Source organism: Protopterus annectens, chromosome 10.part0, assembly GCF_019279795.1.
Source record: "Protopterus annectens isolate FY-2018-M chromosome 10.part0, PAN1.0, whole genome shotgun sequence".
Classification (NCBI taxonomy): domain Eukaryota; kingdom Metazoa; phylum Chordata; order Ceratodontiformes; family Protopteridae; genus Protopterus; species Protopterus annectens.
The window spans coordinates 1,631,838,950-1,631,863,311 of record NC_056744.1 but is presented as its reverse complement, the minus strand read 5'-3'; the positions used below and the strand labels follow the sequence as shown (position 1 = coordinate 1,631,863,311).

Genomic DNA, 24,362 nt, shown 5'->3' with positions numbered 1-24,362 from the left:
GTGTATTCAGACCCAAACATGTATATATTAAACCGACTTCAAAGGCAAAGACTAAAGCTCCTTTAAAGGCAAAGAAGCAAACTCAAGAGCCACATGTACAGGTCTCCATGCTTAAAAAAACAGATGCTCAATATGGCCGAAGACTTTATTACTTTGATCAGGGGTTCCCATCCCCCTCCTGATAAGAGGCCTAGGCAAGAGACTGACTATAAATCTTCAGATCAGGTTTCCATTTCTTCTGATTCCTCTTCTGATCAGGAATATTCTTTTCCCCCCATGAGGATTCTGATGCTGAAGAATCCATTCCTTCAACTTCTCCTCCTTAGGACTATTCCTTTGGGGAAACCTTACATACCACGAGGGAGCATTTCCACTGGGAGAGCCAAGATTTCTCAGAATCTAAAAGGAGGCTCAGGGATTTCTTGTTTACTACCTCAGCACAAGCCACTAGCCATCCCTCCTGTGTTAAACATTGTAGATGTGTTTTCGGAGTTGAGCCTTACCCCTGACTCCTTGCCTCCAGCTCCTGTTAAGCCTGACTGATATTACAGGTTTCCTGACTCACATAAATTCCTTTTTAAAAACCCTGCTGCAGACCCAGAAACTGTTTCTCAGGGTCCCAAGGGAGTTGAGGCTTCCGCTGCAAAAAACCCTACCCCTGCTGACAGGGATTCTAGGGCACTGGATAGATGGGGAAAAAAGGTTTCATATGCTCAAATATCAGCAACATGTCATGGCATTGCTTAAACAGAAAATGTTAATCTCTGAATGTGCAGAAAACAAGGAAATGTGAGATATATTGCATGCAGCTGAAAGTTGGAAAGCATACTTTGCAATGTGGTTTTGATTCTTTAGAGGCCTCCTGCAGGGCAGCAGTTACAGGTTCTGTAATTAGAAGGCGTGCCTGGTTAAAAGAACAAAATCTGCCTGATCATGTTAAATTATTAGATGCACCTTTACAGCATGATTCTTTGTTTGGTATTAAGGCAGAAGAGGTGTTCAAGAAAATGGTGGACAAGGCTAAATCAGTGCAAACGGTCAGATTTCTTACAAGTACAGCCGCCTAGATTTAGTAGGCACTGGCCAACTAAGAATTGGTCCTTGTGTCAGACAGACCTCAAAGGGGCAGACCCAGACGCCCTAGAGGCAGATCCCAGGCACAAGGTTCATGCAGGTCAAACCAATGGGGTGCTTCTACCTCCAAATGTGGAGAAGACAAATCACAACCTTACAGGAAACTGTCCCAATGACTTCCCCCTGCCTGCACCAAGCACTTATTTACTGGCAGCACCCTTAGGGGGAAGTCTAGCACTTTTTTCTCAAAATTGGCATATTATAACCCAGGACACGTGGGTACTAAATATCATGTCACTGGGCTGCAAGTTCCATTTCCATACTCTGCCAAAGGCAAACGGCTGGCCAGATCTGCCAAAAAATCAATGGGCAGAGGCCCAAAAACTAGTCTCATCCCTCATGGACATGGGGGCCATTCAACAATTGCCAGAGCAAGAGTGGGGGACAAGGATTTTACTCAAGACTGTTCTTGGTACCCAGAAAGGACAAGGCCTGGAGGCCAGTACTGGACTTATCGATTCTGAACACATTCCTGGATATACCAAAATTCAAAATGTTGACTTTGCAGCAGCTTCTGCCCATGCTGGGCAAGAACACTTGGCTTGTAACTTTAGACCTAAAAGAGGCATACCTGCATGTCCCAATCAGACAAGTATGCAGAAGTTACCTCAGATTCAAGGCTGGCTCAATGCATTACCAATTCCCTGCCCTTTGGCTTATCTACTGCGCCCAGGGTCTTTACAAAGTGCCTGGCACCAATAATTGCATTCTGCAGACTAAGAGGAATACAAATATGTCCTTGGACGACTGTCTCATTCAAGCAGAGGAGGACATCCTTCTACAGCATCTGGCGTTTGTGAAAAAACTTCTAACATGCCTAGGGTACACAGTCAACGAAAATAAATCAAAACTAGTACCCTCTCAAGAGATGATATTCCTGGGTGCAAGCTTAAATACAACTGGCCAGATGGCCTATCTCATGCCAGACAAACAAAGGCAACTGACTACCTATTTCAAAATGTTAGCAATAAAGGCCCAGTTATCTGCAAGAAAAATTCTGCAGGCTTTGGGCTTCATGGCATCCTGCATCCTACTCATTCCGTATGCAAGACTGTATATGAGGAAACTTCAATGGTACCTAAAAAGTGTTTGGTCTCAACATTGCCACAGCCTGGAAACTATAATTACTCTCATTTCCCTGCCTGCAACAGGAGTTTGGATGGTGGGCAAAGGCTTGTCACCAAAACAAGGGATAGCCATTCATATTATTCCCAGCCAGGCAGACACTAACAACGGATGCATCAGATTATGCCTGGGGGGGGGGGGGCACAATGCAGGAAGATGCATTCAGGGAACATGGTCCTCAAACCAAATGCATCTACATATCAATCAAAAAGAGATGCTGGCTGTTCAAAATGCCCTGACAGCCTTCAAGGACCTACTTCATCCAGGGCAACTACTGATAAAGCTAGACAACACCACGGTCATGTGGTATATAAACAAGCAGGGGGCACACCTTCTTACCCCCTTTGCAGACTAGCCATGACTTTGTGGGACACTGCATTGACTTACCAAGTACATCTGCAGGCACAATTCCTACATCTGCAGGCACAATTCCTGCCAGGAAGGAAAAATACTCTGGCAGACGAACTAAGCAGAAACCTCATGGATCCCCACGAGTGGCAGCTGGATCCACAAGTCTTCAGCGTGATAAGGAAATGGGGATGCCCGGACATAGATCTATTTGCTTCCCCTCACAACTACCAACTAAAGAGATTCTGCACCAGGATTTATCACAGACAAGCATGGAAAGTGGACGCCCTATCCTTCAGCTGTAAAAACAACTATCTGCCTCTCCTCCCAAAGGTACTCCTAAAGGTCAGACAAGAGAAGCCAAAGATGATACTGATTGCACCAGACTGGCCCCGGCAGCACTGGTACCAAATATTAAGGAGCTTGTCTCAATGCCCAGCATGGACCTTACCTCAAGTACTGCATCTACTGTCCCAGCAAAAGTCAACTCAGGACTTTATACCTGGCAGCATGGCAGATAATGTAGCCATACAAAATGCACCTCAGCAAAGCTGTGATGGGTGTCATTTTGGAAGCCAGAAGGCCTAGTACTAGAAAATCTTATGCTGGAAAATGGAAGAGATTCTGTGCTTGGAACCAGAGACAAGGAACAGATACAGCTGTACCAAATATTCCTCCGATTTTACAATACTTAACTGAGATGCTGGACAAAAAGCCAATCTTTCTCATCCTATTAAAATTCATGCCTCTGCCATTTCGGCTCATTACAATACAGAGCCACCAATCTTTTCTCATCCCTTATTAAAACAGTACCTCAGAGGAGCCAAAAATTTAAGGCCTCCAAGGAGATCACCAATGCCTGCATGGGACCTCAACTATGTCCTAGAAAAACTCACCCTGCCTCCTTTTGAGCCAGCTGCTACTACGAATATAAAGTTTTTATCTTGGAAAACAGCTTTGCTCCTAGCAATAACTTCTGCAAGACTAGTTTCAGAGCTGCAGGCACTCATGGCTGTGGAACCTTTTATCATTTTTTATCCGGACAGGGTCTCACTGAGGACAAACCCAACATTTATGCCTAAAGTGGTGTCCAGTGTGGCTTTTAACCAAACCATTCATCTGCCAACTTTTTATCCAAATCCACAGAACAAGCTGGAAAGAATTCTGCATTCTTTGGACGTACACAGACCGCTTAGATTCTACTTGGACAGAACCAAAGTTTTCAGAAAGACAGAGCAATTACTAGTGCTATATGCTGCAGGATCACAAGGAAAGGCCATTTCAAAGCAGACTATTTCAAAATGGATAGGTCACTGCATTCGTTTCTGCTACTTATACCATGGCAAGCCAGTGCCTAAGGGCATTAGGCCACATTCTACCAGAGCTGCAGCCACTTCAGCAGCCTTTCTCAGGGGAGTACCAACCAAGGACATTTTAGAGGCTGCTACTTAGAGTTCAGTGCACACCTTCACAAAGCACCATCATCTGCCACTCTAAATCCAGGGCAGGCATTGCCACTGCAGTACTACAGGGTCTCATAGCCACTCCTAACGCTGTTTAGCTCCAGCCTCCCAACCATAGCTTTGGGAATCTACCCAAATGTAATGACCAACAGTGAAACACTAAGAACATAGTACAGTTGTGTACACTTAAATGTACATGTTAGTGCATTCACTGTTGCAGTCCAGGTTACCCACCCGCCACCCCCCCTTTTCTTCTGATGGAACCTATGTGGTGTATTTCCTTGTGGATGAAGGTAACGTTTATATTGCTGCATGTAATTTTATATATACATATAAATTATGGCTACCCTTTTAGGGGGCACCTGACATCTGGTGCAAGAAAAACTAAAGAAAATGGCGTCTGCTGCTTCTCTTTTACCCCCTGACTACCTGATGTCATGGAAGGGGCGACGACGGCCGACAAAGGACCCAAGACTTTGGAATTCTGGCTGACTGAGGGCAACCTGCCAGCAGGATTACCCAAATGTAGCGACTGCAACAGTGAATACACGCTCTAACATCTACATTTATGGTAAGTGTACACAACTGTACTTTACCCTCCCTCCAGCCCCCTGACTTCTTTTGGCTATACGTCTATTATCGTTTACTATGCTTAAAAGCTTTTTGGTGTTTGCTTTTTTGTTGGAGGTATAACCTTGTGTGTGTAGATGTATACTTCCCATTAGGAGGCACCTGACATCTAGGGCAAGAAAAACTGATGTAATGGCATCAGCTGCATGTTTTATACCCCTGACTACCTGACGTCACGGAAGATGAGACAGCAACCAACGCAGGGCCCAAGACTTTGATCAGGCCGACTGAGGGCTACCGCAAGTAGATAACCCAAATGTGATGACTGCAACAGTGAATACACTCAAGTGTACACAACTGTATTTTTTTTGCATCTTGGGATTTTCCTCTCTTCTGCAACAGTTTCTTCCTTTTGTTGTAAAGTTTGTTTATGGCAAGGGGCCACCAGATTGTCTTCCTTTTTTGGAGGAGAGCATCTTGGTTCGATTGGGGTTGGCACGATTCATGCATGAGTGGGTGTACTCATACAGTGCCTTAGTGTAGGATTCAGCAATCAGGCTTTCAGTTCCCGTCTGCATGGGTGTCAGTTTGTCACTTCTGACTTGAGTAGCATGAAGTTGGCTTTGGAGACTTTTTACAGATGTTTCCTTACTGGGGGGGGGGGGTGGATGTCAAGGGTGATTAGCTTATGGTCAGACCTGACCAACAAGGGGGTGACCATAGGTATAGAGCATCAGTTTCCCATGTTGGTAATGACCAGGTTTAGGATATTGGAACCAGTGATGGGACTAGGGATTAGTTGATCCAGGGCATTGGAATTTATGAATTCCAAGAACCGTTGGGCAAAGGAGTTGGTACACAAGTAGTTTTACCAGTTAATGGCAGGGTAGTTGAAATTCAGTGTGGTGGAATGAAGGGTGAATGTTCTTCCTACTGAATTTATGATGGCAGAAGCTTAGAAATTTGCACGAGGTACCCACATTGACTCTTCAGTTAAGAGACCTTGATCTCACAAAGGGATCCCTGCATCAACCCGACAGTTCTGTTAGTCCTTAATTGTGTGGAAACCAGGTGTCCTGCTAAATGCAGCCCCATGTTAATGTGGTACCTAAATAGGGCAGTACAGGACTGTATCCACTTTACACATTGTGTTAGCTTGCAAATTACTGACTCTGTTCAGTCTGGCGCTCAGGATAGTGTAGCTATCCTCCCTCGTATTGCAAGTGTTTGAACAGAGTTACTGACAGGGAATAATGAGTGGAGGCTGGAAAGGAGGATCTTCTGGCAGCTGACCAATGAGGTTTTTCTGAAGTTGGGCAGCTTACTGTGTAGCTTCCTGGCAGTGTGGCCTTTGACACAAAAGTTGTGCTAGGAGATGCCCAGTATGATCCTTACAGCTCTATTTTGGCCTAGGCAGCACTATTCCTAGGTGATGCTGATGACCATTGTATCTCCCTTGCTGATATAGAAGATACTCGCTCACCTAAATGACTGGCACCTTGATGCACCTAGACCTGAAGTGTCGCAGGGTGATGGCATGCAGGATCTTATAGTTCCTATCAGACAATTTTCCTGTGGCCATGTTGAGCTCTCTAAACGAGGCCATGAAGTCTAACGAGGGAAACATTCCCTGGCAAAATGACTTTCCATTTAAAGAACAAGGATCCACTGATAGAGGTGCCACCTATTCTCGCATGTCTGATCTCTTTAGAGGACAACTGTCTTACTCCTCTACAAGAGTGCATGTTTCTGCTGATGTTCATCGTGCATACAGCTGCACTCATAACAGATGGGTTCTCCTGCCGTCAGGCGGGTCCTCGGTCGGCCGAATTCCAAAGTCTAGGTCCGGCGTCGGTTGTCGTCGCTTCTTCCCTGACGTCAGTGCGTCAGGGGTATAAAGGAACCAGCCGACGCCATTTTCTTCAGTCTTTCTTGCCGCGCGGTGCCCGAAGCAGAAGCAGTTCACAAGTGCCAGTCGGCCAGCTCCTGAGATTACAAAAATTTGGAAGTCTTCTAAAAAGCTAAGTACCCCGTTGGGGAAACTTTTCTTGCCTCAGACCGATTTCAGACAGTTAATTGTATTTCTTGTGGGAAGCAAATACCGCATAAGGATTTCCATTCCCTGTGTATACCTTGTTTAGGCCCAGACCACGACATCTCGGTCTGTCGCTTTTGAGCTACATTCAACAACGCACTATTAAGCTTCGGGCGGAGTTCGCCCAGCATTATTTTGGGAAAGCATTTAATTATACTATGTCGTCGGATACTCCGACTCCGGTTTTGTCTAAAAAACGCAAAGACAAGGACCGGCACATGAGGTCCGCGGCCTCTACCGACACCACGCCAAAGCCAACTACACGTGGTCCGGTTCTCAGTGAGGCGCCTATGCAGCTCCTGACTACCAACCACGCTTCTTTGACGGTGTCTCCTGTGCCCAAGGTCGCAGGGTCCACGGCCCACACCCCGACTACAGATACCGAAGCCACTCTTGGCGTTGAAACTCAGAATGTGGACAGATCCACCTCCACTCAAGGTGTCTTCAGACCTTCCTCTTCTTTCTCCATCAAGGCTTTCACAAAGTCTAAAGCAACCATGCACTCTGAGACCAGCTACACAGGGCCCATCTCCAGGCCCCATGCCTAAGAAACAGATGCTTAAAATGGCTGAGGACTTGATTACTCTTATCAGAGGTTCTCAGCCCCCACCGGACAAAAGGCCCAGAGTGGAGGAAGATTCCCCCTCCTCTGATCAGGGCTCCATTATTTCAGAGCACTCTGGTGATCAGAAACATTCTTACTCCCCTTTTGAAGACTCTGATGCGGAGGAATCCATCCCTTCTGTCCCCCCCCCCCCCCAGAGGATTACTCATTTGGGGAAACTTTGCATAATTTAAGGGAACACTTCCACTGGGAAGGCCAAGATTATTCAGATTCCAAGAAAAGGCTCAGGGAATTTCTCTTGCTACCTCAGCACAGGCCTCTTGCTATACCTCCTGTCTTGGACATACTTGATGATGTTTATTCGGAGGCTTGCCTTAATCCGGATTCCCTGCCTCCTGCCCCAGTCAAGCCTGATAGGTACTACAGAGTTCTTAACTCCCACCAATTAATGCTGACCCTGAAACCATTTCTCAAGGCCCCAAGGGAATGAAGGCCTGGACTCACGAACAAGGTCAAGGTTTTTATTCCAGACTATTCCTGGTACCAAGGAAGGGAAAAGATTGGAGACCTATTTTTGGACCTATCCATCCTAAACACATTTTTACTCGTACCAAAATTCAAGATGCTCACATTACAGCAGCTTCTTCCCATGCTGGCAAGGAGTCTTGGCTGGTAACATTGAACCTCAAGGAGGCATACCTGCATGTCCCAATCAGACAAAATTGCAGAAGATACCTCTGATTTCTTGCAGGTTCAACCCATTATCAATTCTCTGCATTGCCCTTTGGCTTATCTACTGCGCCCAGAGTATTCACGAAATGCCTGGCATCAGTAATTGCCTACTGCAGACTTCAAGGGATACAAATATACCCATATTTGGACGACTGCCTGATCCAAGCGGACAGCAAGCACATACTTCTGAAACATCTGGCTTTTGTAATAATGTTGTTGAATTCTCTGGGATACACAGTCAACAAAAAGAAATAGAGGCCAATACCCTCTCAGAAAATAATTTTCCTGGGTGCCAACTTGGACACAAACACCCAGATGGCCTACCTCACGCCAGAGAAGCAGGGGCAACTAACTCAATACTTCAGAAAACTAGCAAATTTCACCAGGCTGACTGCAAGGAAAATCCTGCAGGCTCTGGGATTCATGGCATCTTGCATCCTACTAATCCCATGTGCAAAGCTGCATATGAGGAAACTTCAATGGTACCTGAAAAACCTATGGTCTCAACACAGCCACAGTTTGGAAACAATAATACCACTAATTCCATGTCTTCAAAAGGAATTTATGTGGTGGGCTCAAGCATGCCAAACACAGGTCTCCCACTCTGCAAGCCTCAAGCAAATCAAGTCATCACAACAGACGCCTCGGACTATGCCTGGGGGGTGCACATGACAGATCGGTGCATTCAGGGCAAATGGTCCCAAAAAGAAAAGCACCTTCACATCAATCAAAAGGAAATGCTAGCAGTAATAAATGCTATTATAGCTTTCAAAGACCTTCTGCATCCAGGTCAACTATTGATAAGGACAGAACACCACAGTAATGTGGTACATACACAAACCGGGAGGAACCCATTCATACTCCCTATGCAGGCTGGCCATGTCACTTTGGAACATGGCCCTGGAATTACAAATCAAACTTCAAGCACAGTACTTGCCAGGCAAGGAAAACACGCTGGCAGACCGCCTAAGCAGAAATATGACAGATCCACACGAATGGAAGTTGCATCCTGAAGTTTTTACAGAAATAATTTAAGCATGGGGAAGGCCAGACATAGATCTCTTTGCCTCCCACAAAAATCACCAATTGACAAAATTCTGCTCAAGGACTTTCCATCCACAAGCCTGGATAGTGGACGCTCTTTCACTTGGACATGACAGTTTATGCCTTTCCACCTCTACCTCTGCTGCCCAAAGTTCTATTAAAAACCAGAGCAGACAGACCAAAGATGATTCTCATTGCTCCAGACTGGCCAAGACGGCACTGGTACCCACTCCTGAGGAGCCTGACGCATTCCCCTCCATGGACCCTACCTCTAATGCTTCTTCTGACTCAGCACAACTTCAAAACTCTTCAGTCAGCTGAAAACACTCAATCTGGCCGCATGGAAGATTCCTTAACATCACAACAGACCCTACTCTCCAAGGAGGTGCAGGATGTCATTTTGGAGGCCAGAAGGACGTCTACTAGAAAAGCTTACTCCGCAAAATGGAAACTGTTTTGTGCCTGGAATGAGAAAAAGGGCCAGAATCCTGGAAAGCTGAATTTACCTCAAATACAGTATCTAGCTGAGCTGCTAAGCAGTGGACTTTCATTCTCCTCCATCAAAATCCATGCCTCAGCCATTTCTGCAGAATACAACACTGATCCGCCTTTATTCTCTCACCCCCTCTTAAGACTGTTCCTCAGAGGGAGACAGTTCCTCAGAGGGGCAAAGAATATAAAACCCCCAAGGAAACAACCAATACCTGCTTGGGATCTCTATTTCATTCTAGAAAAGCTGACCTTGCCTCCTTTTGAGCCAGCTGCCTCAACAGATTTGCAATATTTGTCCTGGAAAACAGCTTTCCTTCTGGCTATCACCTCGGCTCGTAGGGTATCGGAACTACAAGCTCTCATGGCTGTGCAGCCTTTTATCTTCCATCAGGACAGAGTTTCCTTACGAACCAACCCGTCCTTTATGCCAAAGGTGGTATCCAGGGTAGCTTTGAATCAGGCTATACACTTACCTACCTTTTACCCTAATCCTCAAAACAAAGGGGGAGAGACTACTACATTCCTTGGACATCCACAGACAGCTGCGTTTTTATTTGGACAGAACAAAGCCTTTCAGAAAATCAGAACAGCTCTTTGTGTCTTATGCTATAGGAGTTCAAGGGAAGCCAATTTCCAAACAGACAATCTCAAAATGGATAGCCCACTGCATACGCTTTTGTTACTCTTTTCATGGTAAAACTGTACCTGCAGGCATCAGATCCCACTCCACAAGGGCCACAGCTACCTCTGCAGCTTTCGTCAGAGGAGTTCCTACCAAAGATATTTTGAAAGCAGTCACTTGGAGTTCTGTGCATACCTTCTCCAAGCACTACCACCTACCATTATACTCCAAAACTAGAGCAGGCTTTGCCACTGCAGTCTTGCAGGGCATTCTGGCTCCTCCTAGTTCCACCTAGTGCCTACCACCCCTTTCTTAGCTTTGGGATTCTACCCATCTGTTATGACTGCAGCTGTATGCACGATGAACATTGTACAGTTTTGTACCTACCATAAATGTAGATGTTAGAGTGCTAATACAGTTGCAGTCCAGGTTTCCCTCCCTCCTTCCCCTCTTGGGATAGGCCTATTGGCTAACACCTCCTCATACAACCTGATTGGGGTATTCTTTTATGGTGTATTTGCTTGCAACTACTGTATTTTGATCATATTGCATTGCTTTATTACACAAATTTATGTATTGCCTTCCTTCTGGGGGCACCTGACATCTGGGGCAAGAAAAACTGAAGAAAATGGCATCTGCTGGTTCTTTTATACCCCTGGAGCACTGACTTCAGGGAAGAAGCAACGACAACTGACGCCGGACCTAGACTTTGGAATTCGGCCGACCGAGGACCCACCTGACGGCAGGAGAACCCATCTGTTATGACTGCAGCTGTATTAGCACTCTAACATCTACATTTGTGGTAGGTACAAAACTGTACTTTCATCTACAAGCACAATTCCTGCCAGGAGAAAAAAAACACACTGGCAGATGACCTAAGCAGAAACATCATGGACCCCCACGAATGGGCATTGAACCCACAAATATTCAGGATGATAACACAAAAATGGTGGAGCCCGGACATAGATCTGTTTGCCTCCCCAATGAACTGACAATTACAGAAATTCTGCACAAGGAGCTACCATCCACAAGCATGGGAAGTAGATGCCCTCATTCAGCTGGAAAAAACTACAAGTATACGCTTTCCCTCCTTTACCTCTCTTTCCAAAGGTACTCATAAAAGCCAGGCAGGAAGAGCAAAACATGATCCTGATTGCACGAGACTGGCCATGCCAGCACTGGTACCCAATCTTAAAGAACATAGCACAAGAACCACCCTGGATTTTGCCTCAAATCCCACAGTTGCTAACACAGTACAACAATCCGATACTTCACAGTTAGCTAAAGACCTTAAATCTAGCTGCATGGAAAATTCCTTAGTCAAGCAAGCAATGCCTCTCTCCAAAGCTGTTATGGATGTAATTCTGGAGGCCAGAGGACCTAGCACCAGGAAAGCGTACTCGGATAAATGTAAGAGATTCTGTGCCTGGAACCAAGCGCACAGCCTTGACCCTCTTGTCCCAAACATTCCTCAGATACTTCAATATTTAACTGATGCTGGACAAGGGCCTTTCCTTTTCATCCATCAAGATCCACGCCTCAGCTATTTCTGCTCATTACAACACAGATCCACCAATTTATTCTAATCCTTTGCTCAAACAGTACCTCAGAGGGGCTAAAAACATAAGACCGCCCCGTAGAGCACCTACACCAACTTGGGACTTCAACTTTGTTTTGGAAATACCTCCTTTTGAGCCAGCTAACACAGCAGAATTAAAATACATCTCTTGGAAAACTGCTTTGCTACTGGCAACATCAGCATGAAGAGTTTCAGAATTACAGGCACTAATGGCAGTGGAACCTTTCCTCATCTTCCACCAGGACAGGGTGTCTTTAAGAACTAACCCTACGTTTATGCCAAAGGTGGTATCGTGTGGCTGTAAACCAAACTATTCACTTGCCAACTTTTTATCCAAAACCACAAAACAAAGGGGAGAGACTACTACATTCTTTGGACATTCAGGGACCGTTGCGCTTCTACTTGGACAAAACCAAAGCTTTCAGAAAATCTGAGCATATATTGGTAGCATATGCTGCAGGAGCACAGGGAAAAGCCATTTCAAAGCAGACCATTTCAAAATGGATAGGACACTGTATACGTTTCTGCTATACCCACCATGGAAAACCTGTACCTAGCAGCATTAGATCTCACTCCACCAGGGCAACAGCCACTTCAACTGCCTACCTCAGAGGAGTACCTACCAAGGATATTTTGGAAGCAGCAACATGGAGTTCTGTGCATACCTTCACCAAACATTACAGTTTGCCTTTATACTCCAAATCCAGAGCTGGCTTCGCCACTGCTGTACTGCAGGGCCTTATAGCCACCCCTAATGCCTTATAGATGCAGCCTCCCTACCTCAGCTTTGGGATTCCACCCAAGTGTAATGACTGCAGCAGTGTAACACGATGAACATAGTACAGTTTTGTACCTACCATAAATGTAGATGTTAGAGTGCAAACACTGCTGCAGTCCAGGTTACCCTCCCGCCTGTCCCCTCTTACTTTCTGGTACTTACCTAGGTCATCTACCCTTTATTACCTATGGGGTATTTGCTGGTAGCTAAAAATGGTTGTTTGCTTTTCTTTTGTATATTTTACTAGCAATTTGAATTGCCTACCTATTTGGGGGCACCTGACATCTGGGGCAAGAAAAACTGAAGAAAATGGCGTCTGCTGCATCTTGTATACCCCCTGTCTCACTGACTGGGAGGAGGAGACAGCAACAGATGCCGGACCAAGACTTTGGAACTCTGGCCAACTGGGGAACTGCCTGACGGCAGGATAACCCAAGTGCAATGACTGCAGCAGTGTTTACACTAACCTCTACATTTATGGTAGGAACAAAACTGTACTTTCTAGTGTCCACCCCTACGTTTGCATATATATAAAGCCCTCTTTCCCTTTCCTTTCTATCTGTGGTAGTGCTTAGTTGATTGTTTTTCCATTACCATGGCTTGAAACCTCCAAGCTAGGTTTCCAGAAATGCACAGGGTGTGGGCAGAAGCTTCCCCCTTCTGATAGCCACACTGTACGTGTTTTGCCTAGGGATTTCCGACTTGGACACATCCTGTACGATCTGAGCAGAATTCAACCCCTGCGCATTGATCAACATGAGGAACAAGTTGATCCTCGGGGGCCTCCTCCCTCCACCTTCTTCAGCGGCCCCCATTTCAATTTCTACTGTGACTCCAGTTTCCTTTGCTTCGGTCTCTGGTACTCACCTCCCGCTGCCAGATCTGGGAATGAGGAGAAACACTAGCACTGGGACAGGTCCAGGAAGTGGTCCCACGACTGCACTTCCTAGGCAGAGCCTCCAGTTAAGTCTTGCCCGGCTGCCAGCCCAGAATCCCTCTGCTCCATTCGCCATGCTTTCCCCCAGAGCCGTAGGCTTCTCTGGGCCAATCCCAGTTTATGGGCCTCTCCCTGGCGTCACTCTAGGCCAGTTTGTGGCCACCTTTCCAAAGCCGAGGTGGACAGCATGATGTGGAAATTTTTCCGGATCCAGATGGGAGTTCTGCTTGCCCCCTCCCCCTCCTGGGCCGGGTGCATGCAATCCGCCTTTATCCCCATTACTCCTTCCCCGATCAGACCGCTGGTTTCTGAGTTCTTGGGTCACAGGTCTCTCTCTCCTTCAAAGGGTCTGCGCCGATGGTACTTCAACGCTGACCCTTGCCTTGAGCGGTTTGGCTCTGACTAGCTCAGTGCCATCTGGTTCTTGGAGCCATAGCCTCTGCACCGGATCCGAGGGGGTGGTGGCTGCTGCAGGGCTTTCAGAGTCTGCCTTGCCACTCAGTGCCAGTAGGCTCTGCTTTGGCTCTTCTATCTGTACAGAGAGTTATGGACCCAAACTCTGCCACAGCTTCTGGGATCCATTCTGCTTTCAACGTGGTGAAGGGTCCTCTTGGCTCAGTCGAGACACTTGATGCTCTCATCCTCCGAGTCTGTCCTGGCTCCTTTTTTTTTTCTGGTCTGGATTCTGACATCTTGCCCCCTTAAGGACAGCCTGTTCTCTCTCCACCCCAGGGTTCCCCCATGAGAACAGCCAGAAGTTTGAGTCTTCCCCGGAGAGACCCTGCCCCCCCCCCCCCCGAGATGGCTCCTGGGAAACGTCCATGTAAAAGGAGGCAGTTGGGCTCCCCGCCTGAGTCCCTCACAGAAAACGCCAATTTGGAGCAATGGGGGGGGGGTTGCTCTCTGTCACCTCTGACTGTTTCCTTTGGAGACATCATGGAACTCCGACAGAGTGGGGGGGTGGTATGTCCAAAAACTCAACCTGGGTGAGTCTGTTTCTGGAGGTGTTTGGCACAGGATCCTCTACTTCCTGGGTGTTCCCGCCCACGGATCCAGTTGTGGATTTAGTTGCATATCTGGCATGGAAGGAGCCCGACACGATGGAGCCTATTCCAATGCACCCCGACAGAATTTTTTAAGTGCAGTCTGACAAGCAGCACTGGTCTAAGGTGTCCCTGGTTAATGCCATAGTGGTCGCGTCTGCCGCAGAGAGCTCACTCAAAACAGCTCTATGGTCCATCCACTGGACCAAGAGTCCAGGGCCCTGGACAGTTTTGGAAACTGGATCTACGCTTCAGCCACGTGTGCAGTACGTGCGTTGAACTATATTGCACATGTGATCAGACATCAGAGGGACCTGGTCAAGCAGGTCGCTGAGTCTGCCCCAGGGTCCGTGGTGGAGGAGCGGAAAGTGTTCTCTTCCCATATGCCCAGCCTCGCTTCAGTATCCAACACCTCTGTGTCTCCTGACCCATGCTACTGAAGGCACTGCTAGAGCAGCCGATACAGGCGTCACGCCTGGCTCAGGCTTTGTGCATTCTCTGAGCTCTTCAAGGTGTCCTTCACTAATGCTCTGTAGGGTCGTTCCACTTGTCTCAAAGACCATAGAGAGACGTTGGTCCAGAGCAAGAGACTGGAAGACCCTGTCTGCCATCTGGATCTGCGCCTCAACCCTTAAACCATCCTTTTTCCCCAGAATCAGCGAGGGGTGAAGATGATGTGGTTCCTGAAGTCTCAAGGCTATTCCCATGATGCTCAGGATTCTGCCTTCCCCCAGAGGCAGGGGGGGGGGGGTTATGACTGACACTATCCTTGTGACAGAGGGGGATCAGAGAAACCTGGGTTCTTGAGATTCTTTCCCAGAAAGACCCGCACAGCAGCCCTGAAGGGTTGCCTGAGTGCTCATATCTGGAGGCAATTGGGTAATGTCTCTCGCTACACCCAACAGCCTTGGGAGTCTGTTGCACACTATCGTTTGGTGTTGCAAATCATATCCAGGGGATAATCAATCCCCTTCATTCAAAGATCAATCCTGCTGACGCACCACCTGGACATTCCGGCGCAAAGGGAGGCAGGAGCACTGGAAATTTCCAAGCTGCTCGAAAAAAGTCATCCAGCCCATCCCCCCAGACCGGTCTGGATTAGGCATCTATTCCAGGTTCTTTTTAGTGCTAAAGATGAGGGGACGGGACACCAGAGCCATTTTGGATCTTTCAACCCTAAACTTGTCAGTTGGCTAAACAAAATTCCAGATGGTCACTCTCCAATTCATTCTGCCCTGTCTGCAGTAGAATGACTGGGTGTGCTCAGTGGACCTCCTAGGATGCGTACCATCACAAAAATGGACAGGTGCATTTGAAGGTTCCTCCACTTCTAGCTGGAGACCAATCATTACCAGTTCAGAATGCTACCCTTTTGGTCTCACCACTGCCCCCCAGGTGTTTACCAAAGTGGTGGCGCCTCACCTGCGACTGCAGTGATTCCAGGTCTTCCCCTACCTGGACAATTGGCTCCTCTCTGCCCCCACCAGGCATCGGCTGTACCTAGCCAGGGACCTCCTTCTCCAAACTGCCCATAAGTCGGACATGACCATAAATTTCAAGTCTCTACTTGATCTGGTTCAGACTCTAGATTTTATTTAAGCTCTGTTGGATACCATTCAGAGCAAGGTTTTTCTGACCTGGGACAGACTTTAGTTCCTCAGACAGTGTTTTATATTCAAATCCAATATCCCCTTGTGGAATTAGTTTGAGCGTTGGGGTCCATGATGGCCACAATTACCTTCATCCCCATGGCTCGTCTGCATATGAGGGTTCTTCAATGGACCCTAGCAGTGTAGTGGTCCTTATTAGGTCTACATTTATCCATCTAGTTTGTGTGTGTCGAGCCTGCAGGGATTCGCTTCTCTGGTGGCTTCATTCTCCAGATCTTCTGGGTCGTCCCTTTATCCTTCCAGTCTCTACCACAGATGCCTCCCTACTCTGGTGGGGGGGGGGGGCATTGCATGGGAAGGACAGTCCAAGGCACGTGGTCTTCCCTGGAGACCAAACTGCACATCAACGTCCTGGAGATGAGGGGAATGCTACTGGCATTGCAAGCTCTTCATGCCCATCTTCCCCAAGAGACGATTGCTGTCTATACAGATGTGCCTGCAGTCCGGTAAATCAACAAATGGGGGGGGGGGGCAGGTCTTATCTTTGTCGCAAAGCCATGAGATTGTGGGTGTGTGTGATCTCTGACCATTTTCTGGTGGCAACGCACATTCTGGGGAGGTCCAACATTCTGGAGGACAGGCTTAGCAGATCTATTCTGATTCCTTACGAGTGGTGTCTGAATTTTTCAGTAGCAGAACGGGTCTTCCTAAAGTGGGATCAGCCTTGCTGTGATGTCTTCACCTCTCCTTCCAATGCGAAGTGCAGCGAGTATTTTGCTTTGAACCCCCACCCCCCTTTGGGAGGAGCTCCCTACTGACACTCTGGTTCATGCTTGGCCCTTCGGTCTTCTGTATGCTTATCCTCCACTTCTCCTAATCACCAAGTTCATTCAGAAAGCTAGACTGCTGGGAAGCTTGGTGATCCTCATTGCCCCCTTTTGGGCTTACCAAGTAAGGTTCTCTGTTTCATGTAGCGTGTCCTCCTTGGACATTAGATCCTGTTCTGGATCTGATCTCATACCTCAGGGATCCCACACCCAGATCTAGTCAGTCTGAAGCTAACTGAGATTCTGTAGAGGTGATTACACCGAGGCGCTAGAATATTGTTTAATAAAATATTGGATTGCTTTTTTTTTTGCATTCTTGTTTCTGTTCCTGGAGGCAATTACAGTTGGATCTTTGGTTGTATGAAATTTATTGACTATGGTTGGAGTCATATGAAGCTAACTGCTTGGCTGCTCCAGTTCCAGTGATAGCTAGGACTCCTGGGCTGTCTTCTCTGTTTAAGAAGATTTTGGTAGTGGCTCACAAATTGTCTAAGAGTTTACTCCAGTAAGTGGAAACGTTTTTTGATATGGGCATCTCAACATGGTTTGGATCCTTTCACTGCTCTAGGTCCTGCTATTCTGGAGGTTTTGTAGGATATTTTTCATCAAGGTGCCAGCATCTCTACGGTTAAGGTTCAGCTGGCAGCTATTTCCAACTTTCATATAGGAGATGATTCAGCTTCCCTAGCTTCTTCCAAGCTATGTAAAGCCTTTGTGAAATACCTTTTACCTCATTCTCCAATCAAGGACCATATGCCACCTTGGGATCTTACTCTAGTTCTAAAAGCTTTAGGCTTCTTCCCCTTTTGAACTTGCACCTACAGTGGACTTGCAGTTTCTGTTTTGGAAGACTGCTTTTCTGGTAGCTACAGAGATTCCGGCCTTGTCTGTTAAGCCTCCTTATATGGTGTTCCATAAGGATGGGGTGTACTTGTGTGCGAACCCTTCCTTTCTCCCAAAAATGGCTTCGGAATCCAATCAGGTTATCAATCTTCCTGTTTTCTTTCTTAATTTCCAGAATAAAGGCGTATAAATTGCACTTGATTGACATTCATATGCAGTTGCGTTTTTATTTGCATAGAACAAAGTCCTTTCACAAGTCGAATCAACTTTGTTTCCTTTTCTAAGCCTTTGTTAGGGAAACCTGTGTGAAAGGTGACTGTTGCTCGTTGGATCTCTGTGCATAGTTTGGGCGTATACAGCCAAAGGTTTATCTCTACCAGGTCAAATTAGGGCGCATTCCACTAGGTCTATGGCTACTTCAGTGGCGTTTTGGTCTAGGGTTTCATTGAATAACATTTGTTTTGCGGCGACTTGGACATCCTCGCACACGTTTATTGCTCACTAAGTTGGATCTCCTGTCCAGAGGCAGGGCATCCTTTGGCTCCACTGTGCTTTGGAATATCCTTCCATGAGGATCTCCCAGGGTCTTGTGGTAGCTGGGGACTGTCTCGTAGGCTGAAGAGCAAATGAAAACCACAGCTTCAGATAGAGAAATTATGTACTTGCCATAATGTTCCATCTGAATTGTTGCTTTTCATTTATTTTCACCCATCCCTCCTTCCCCCTGCCTTTTTGCAGACTGTGTGGTGCATTGGGTGGATAAGACCTGGCCCTTACTTTGGCAAGCATTTGTCTTTCCTATGGTGGTTTCAAGGTACTAATACCTAGGTGTTAAACACTTGGTTAGGTCAAGGTGTTTTGGTCAGCAGCAATCTCTTATCTGAGGAGGGAGACTGAACATTATGGGTAGGTGAGGAGCTTGGAGCTCAGATATGATGCTAGAAAATGCAGCAGAGACTGATTCTTGCAGAAACAGACTTCCCACAGGTTGAAGACAAATGAAAATCAACAACTCTGATGGAATTTTATGGTGAGTACATAACTTTTTTTTTCCAGTGCATACAGCTGCTAATTGGATAATTTCCTGTCCATGTTTACTAGATGTTCTGGATTCACCTTGCCTCCCACCAGGCTCAACTTAATTCCTGTCCTGGAATGAGGAACTGGAGAATGCTGATTCAGCTTCATATTGCAATATGTAACTTACTCTCCCATTCCACAGTTGCTACCTACGGAAGGTGCAGGGACAACCTCCCACCCAAGCAGTATACTGTTTGCAGCACAGAACTTGCCAGGCTCCCAATGCTGTTTTTGCAGTGAGCCTGGGCACCCCCCTACAGCTATGCATGCTACTCTGAAGATTCATTTGTGTATTTGACTGCCTTTAATCCTTCCCGTAATATCTGCATTCCATCTCAAGCTAGAGTGTCTTGGCTTCACTCACCAGTAATGCTCCTGGCGTTTTTAATAGAGCGTTGTCTGTATTCTAAAAATAGGTACCGTGTAATAGTTGGCTTGCTCTTGCACCCCATTCCTCTCAATCACCAAAGATCTGTTTAGGGGAAAGGGTTTTCAAGACTGCCCCCTCTGTCTCCCCCTCTGTCTCCCCCTCTGTCTCCCCCCTCTGTCTCCCCCTCTGTCTCCCCCTCTGTCTCCCCCTCTGTCTCCCCCTCTGTCTCCCCCTCTGTCTCCCCCTCTGTCTCCCCCTCTGTCTCCCCCTCTGTCTCCCCCTCTGCCCTCTGCCCTCTGCCCTCTGCCCTCTGCCCTCTGCCCTCTGCCCTCTGCCCTCTGCCCTCTGCCCTCTGCCCTCTGCCCTCTTGTCTCCCTCCCCTCTCCGTCTCACACGCACGCAGAACCTCAGTTCCTCTTATGGTAAGGCTAGTTGTTTTAAAATATATGTAGTAGGTGTGCCCATGGAGTTTTAGACCTGAGGAGACTGTATCCTGTTTGATTTCCAGCAGTTTGTAGTATTCTGTCTCAAAGATCTTTTGAGGGGAGTTTTTTCTATACCTCTCAGTAAATTATTTTGCAACTTGATTGGCTTCAGAATTGAATGTAAATGTTAATACTACAGGGAAGCAAAAGGTTACATGCCAAAATGTATTAAGCTTGTTTTCTTTTCTTTTTAGGCAAATATTCTTGGAAGCATTGGACGATGAGTTACACACGATCATTTCAACTCTGTACATATTTTTTATTCAAATGTTGTTTTTATAAATATTTACGTATTTTATTCATTTAACAGTGTTTTTATACATAATGTCTGCAGCAGAACCTCTGTATATAGACCAGTTTTTAGATTTTATTCAAAAATAAAACTTTTGAATAAATCGACCTGTCTACATAACAAATGAAATTTCAAAATATCCATAGTATGCTTATGTACAGGTGAGTGACCACTCAAGGCTGTGATGCTTAAGGATTTTAAAAGGAATTAAAACGAAACTGAAATGCCTTTTTTTTTACAGTTTCTTTTCATGATCTAACAGTGTTTGGTAATTCCTGCTAACTGAGGAATCTGCCTACATTTAAGATTAATTTGGTCATACTGCCCCTGACACACTGATTTGCTTCTGGGTACAAACTATCGATGGATCAACAAGAGGGTGACAGTCCACAAAAAGTAAAGTGAACAAATGTAGGTATTGCAGCTGCTGAAACTGTGGGTGAACTTTTAACATAAATTTTTGCAGGGGGCAAGCCCCTCGCACCTTGTTTATATATACCAACTTCACAAATGTGCAAGTGAGGGGAAAAAGAAAACTATAAGGGGTGGAGTTGAGACAACTGCAGTCTCATAGAAGAGCCCAGTATATATTAAAACTTCCCAGGACTACTTACTTCAGGATGGTGGGATTGGTAAGCGCATTCTGTCACCGGTCATCAAATGGTAGATCTCTTTACAGACATAGTTAATCTGTTCAGGCATAGAATTTACCTGCTGGCTTTCAGGAAGCTTGCTTGCCATGTTACTGTTTAAGTTTAAGCTCATAAACAGTCATTCGGTGAGTAATTCAGTTTGTCATGGAGTAGTTAATCTGGTTGATTTTTTTGATATTGTCTGTTTTATTTATCAGAAGATTACAAGCTCTCTTGTACTGGCTCTTCACTGCATATTCTAAGCATGGATTTTCACCCAAAATTGGGTCTGATGTGGCTTTTCATGTTATGTACTGACACGGGAATTGATATTCCCCATAACCTTGCTATATATATATATATATATATATATATATATATATATATATATATATTCCAAAGACCAAGCCCAGACAGAGAGAATAAATAATAGGTATCAGTTCCCAAAGCACAAGCGGATACAAACTGCTCAACAGATAACGATAGATGTAGCTCCAAACGACAATAGATAAAACTCCAAGTACATCAAGTCCAGCAGCGATATCAAAGACAACCAAAATGGTCTCACCAGGGCAAATATAGAATAAATGAACAGTTCGGTTGCAAAAAATCCTTTAATAAAGAACGTAAGCGCTTTCACGACTCAGGGTCGCTTCATCAGACGTTAATAATTTTAAAAACTTAGTGTTCCTTTTATGGGAGCACATCACATCCTATAAACACGTCATTTCCTGAAGGCATTTAAAAGCAAGTAGATTCATGTGCAAATTATGCATCAATACTTTCTAATACAAAACCAAACACTGTATAGAAATTAGTATGTGAAAAAATATATAAAAAATATATGTTGATGTATACGAACTTTTGATATATACGAAGTTTTTTGTTTAAAAAATACGAAATCTTTTAAAAAGCCCATTCCAAATAAATAAAGGATAAAAATGTATACATATATGAAAATAGTAATAATAATAAAAATAATAAAGATGGGTTAATAAATTTAAGCAATATCTCCAGTTAGACCCATAATATCCATAATGCCCATTTAGTGACTGCCTGTATAAGGATGTCATCCTATGATTCCTAGGACATCGATTGAGTTAGTGTAAAACAACACATTTTATCGCATAATGAAATAATATATTAAGTCGTTGTCTATATTTAAACATATCCTTCTACATTCGGAGTCCTACTTCAATGGTGTCATAATGTGGATGATGATTCTGCGTGGCTCCACCAGATTTCTCCCCCACTATGGCAGATAACTATTATAGTAGTTTGTATCAACAACATGGCAAATAACTTATTAATGTACACAAAAAAGGTAGGAAACAGGGTAAACAAGGTAGAGTAATAATATGTAATGTAATTTGGACCGATGGTCTATAGTCCTTACATACAATACCATAAGTGTGTCAAAAACTGGGTGTGGGTGCATGCAATCAGGTCAACAAAAGAAAGTATAGATGTCACTGTATCGGTCTGGCTTTAAGAACTGGTCTGATGGATACAGATTCGTTCAGACCCAGGCATCTGTGTGCACCCAATCTAAAGATCCATTTAAGTTCCATCTCCTCCGTAAAATTAGTGATATCACCCCCCCTGGACTTGGGGTATATCACTTGTAGTACTTGGAAGAGAAACTCATGTTGTGCTCCTAGTACGAGCATATGTTTCGAGATTGCACTATAACTGTCACCTCTTGCATAGGCATAGTGATGGTCCCGTATCCGTTCCCTCAAAGACCTGTTGGTCTTCCCAACGTAGAAGGAGAAACAGATCTTGCAATGTGCGACGTATATAACATTTCTAGTGCTACAGTCAGCCGCATGACGCAGCTCCCATAGCTTGCCGTCATTGGGACACCTAAAAAATCTGGAATTATCAATGTGAACGCATTGTGCACATGTACCACAGCCCTTCGTACCCAATTGCCATGTATGTGGGGTAGTGCGACTGGTGTTAGACAGGGTGGGGAAGCACAACATCTGCTTCAGATTGGTGCAGTTCCTGAAGACATATTGGGGGCAGTTACCCACGATCCGTCTGATTTGGGGGTCTACCAATAGACAATCCCAATTCTCATTGATAACCTGTTGAACATAGCTAGTATTCGTTCCAAGTGGCATAATCACAGGTACCAGTGATTTATGTTCAGACTTGTCCCTCTTCACAGGCTGTCCGCCCATAAAAAAGGGGTTTTCCTCGACCGTGTCTCTGGTCACTGGCTGATTTACACTGTTTATCAACAATCCATGGAGCATAACCTCTGGTGATGAAGTTGTCTTTCAGGTTGTCCAGTTCCTGTGCAAAAACAACATCATTGGAGCATAGACGTGATAGTCTGAGTGCTTGACCCTTGACTATGTTCGAAAAGGTTTTGGGATCATGCATGCTATCAGTAGAGAGGTAAGAGGGTACATAGCAAGCTTTCCTATGCACCCTGGTCGAGAAACCATTACCAGATTTGATGATGGTTGTGTCCAAATAATCTATCGAGGTGCTGGAGTATTCGATAGTAAATCTCAGAAAACTGGAAGAGTCGTTAAGGGTTTCATGAAACTTAGTCAATGAGGATATGTCACCTCTCCACAGGATGAACAAATCGTCAACAAATCTCCTATAGAAGATTACATTCCTATTCGGTAGAATGTAGTCCCTCTCCCAGTTTAGCATAACTATGTTTGCATAGGAATTCGCACAGCTGGTCCCCATGGCAGCACCAATGGTCTGCCTATATATACCATCATTGAAGGTGAACAAATTGTTGTCGAGCACAAGCTCCAGCAAAAGGCACACCAGATCGATCTCAATCTCACTCCAGCACTCCATCAGCAGGCTCTTAACCATCTGTATCCCATCGATGTTCGGTATACAGGTGAAGAGCGATACCACATCCAGTGTGGTCATCATTATATTCTCCATGTCAATATTGGTTACAGTGCAATCATGCAAATCTCTTAAAAATTGACCAGTGTCTCTCAAGACATGCGGGTACTCAGACAGTACCAGTTTCAATCTGTAATCAAGATAAATGGAGATGGGCTCAGTCAGCCACCCCGCTCCAGCCACAATAGGTCTCAAAGGTGGCTTGCGGGGGTCTTTGTGTATCTTTGGTAGGCCATTAATGCTGGGTAATAATGGTGCATTTATCCGAAAATAGTCACGCAACTCTTTAGTTAGAACACCCATTTTCTCACAATCATCCAACGTATTAGATACATTCAAACAACACCTTTGTATGGAATCAGATGTAATCCTCTCGTAGGACGTTGAACTCAACATTTCAAGCATACTCTCCACATAGAATGACCTATCCATTAGTACAAGGCGGCCCCCTTTGTCCGCTGGTCTTACAACAATCATGTCATTCCTTTTAAGATTTAACAGGGCTAGTTTCTCAGCCTTAGAAAGATTATCATCCTGCGTAGAAACAAAATAATCCAGTCCATGGTATATCTGATTCTCAACTCCCCTTGCAAATGTCTCAAGGCTTGGGGGTATAGGAGGGTTATACAGACTCTTTCTTTTGAAGCATGGGCCATCATGGAAGTTCTCAGTATTAAATGCCAACTTCAGGCCTACATTTCTAACAAACAGTCTTAGAGATATGAGGATGTCACTTATATCTAACCTGGTGCTTGGAATGAATGTAAGGCCTCTCTCCAATACCCGTGTTTCATCCCTCGTTAGGGA

General features: G+C 45.4%; 1 protein-coding gene across 1 annotated transcript in view; it reads left to right on the top strand.

The window, feature by feature from the left end:
* KIF22 (kinesin family member 22) overlaps positions 1-20,262 on the top strand; it is a 638,755-nt gene extending 618,493 nt beyond the window's left edge. The window contains exon 14 of the mRNA XM_044086339.1: positions 19,937-20,262. Within this exon, the coding sequence (XP_043942274.1) occupies positions 19,937-19,966 (30 nt within the window). The 3' untranslated portion in view covers positions 19,967-20,262. The remainder of the gene's footprint in view (positions 1-19,936) is intronic.
* Positions 20,263-24,362: the final 4,100 nt, after the last annotated feature.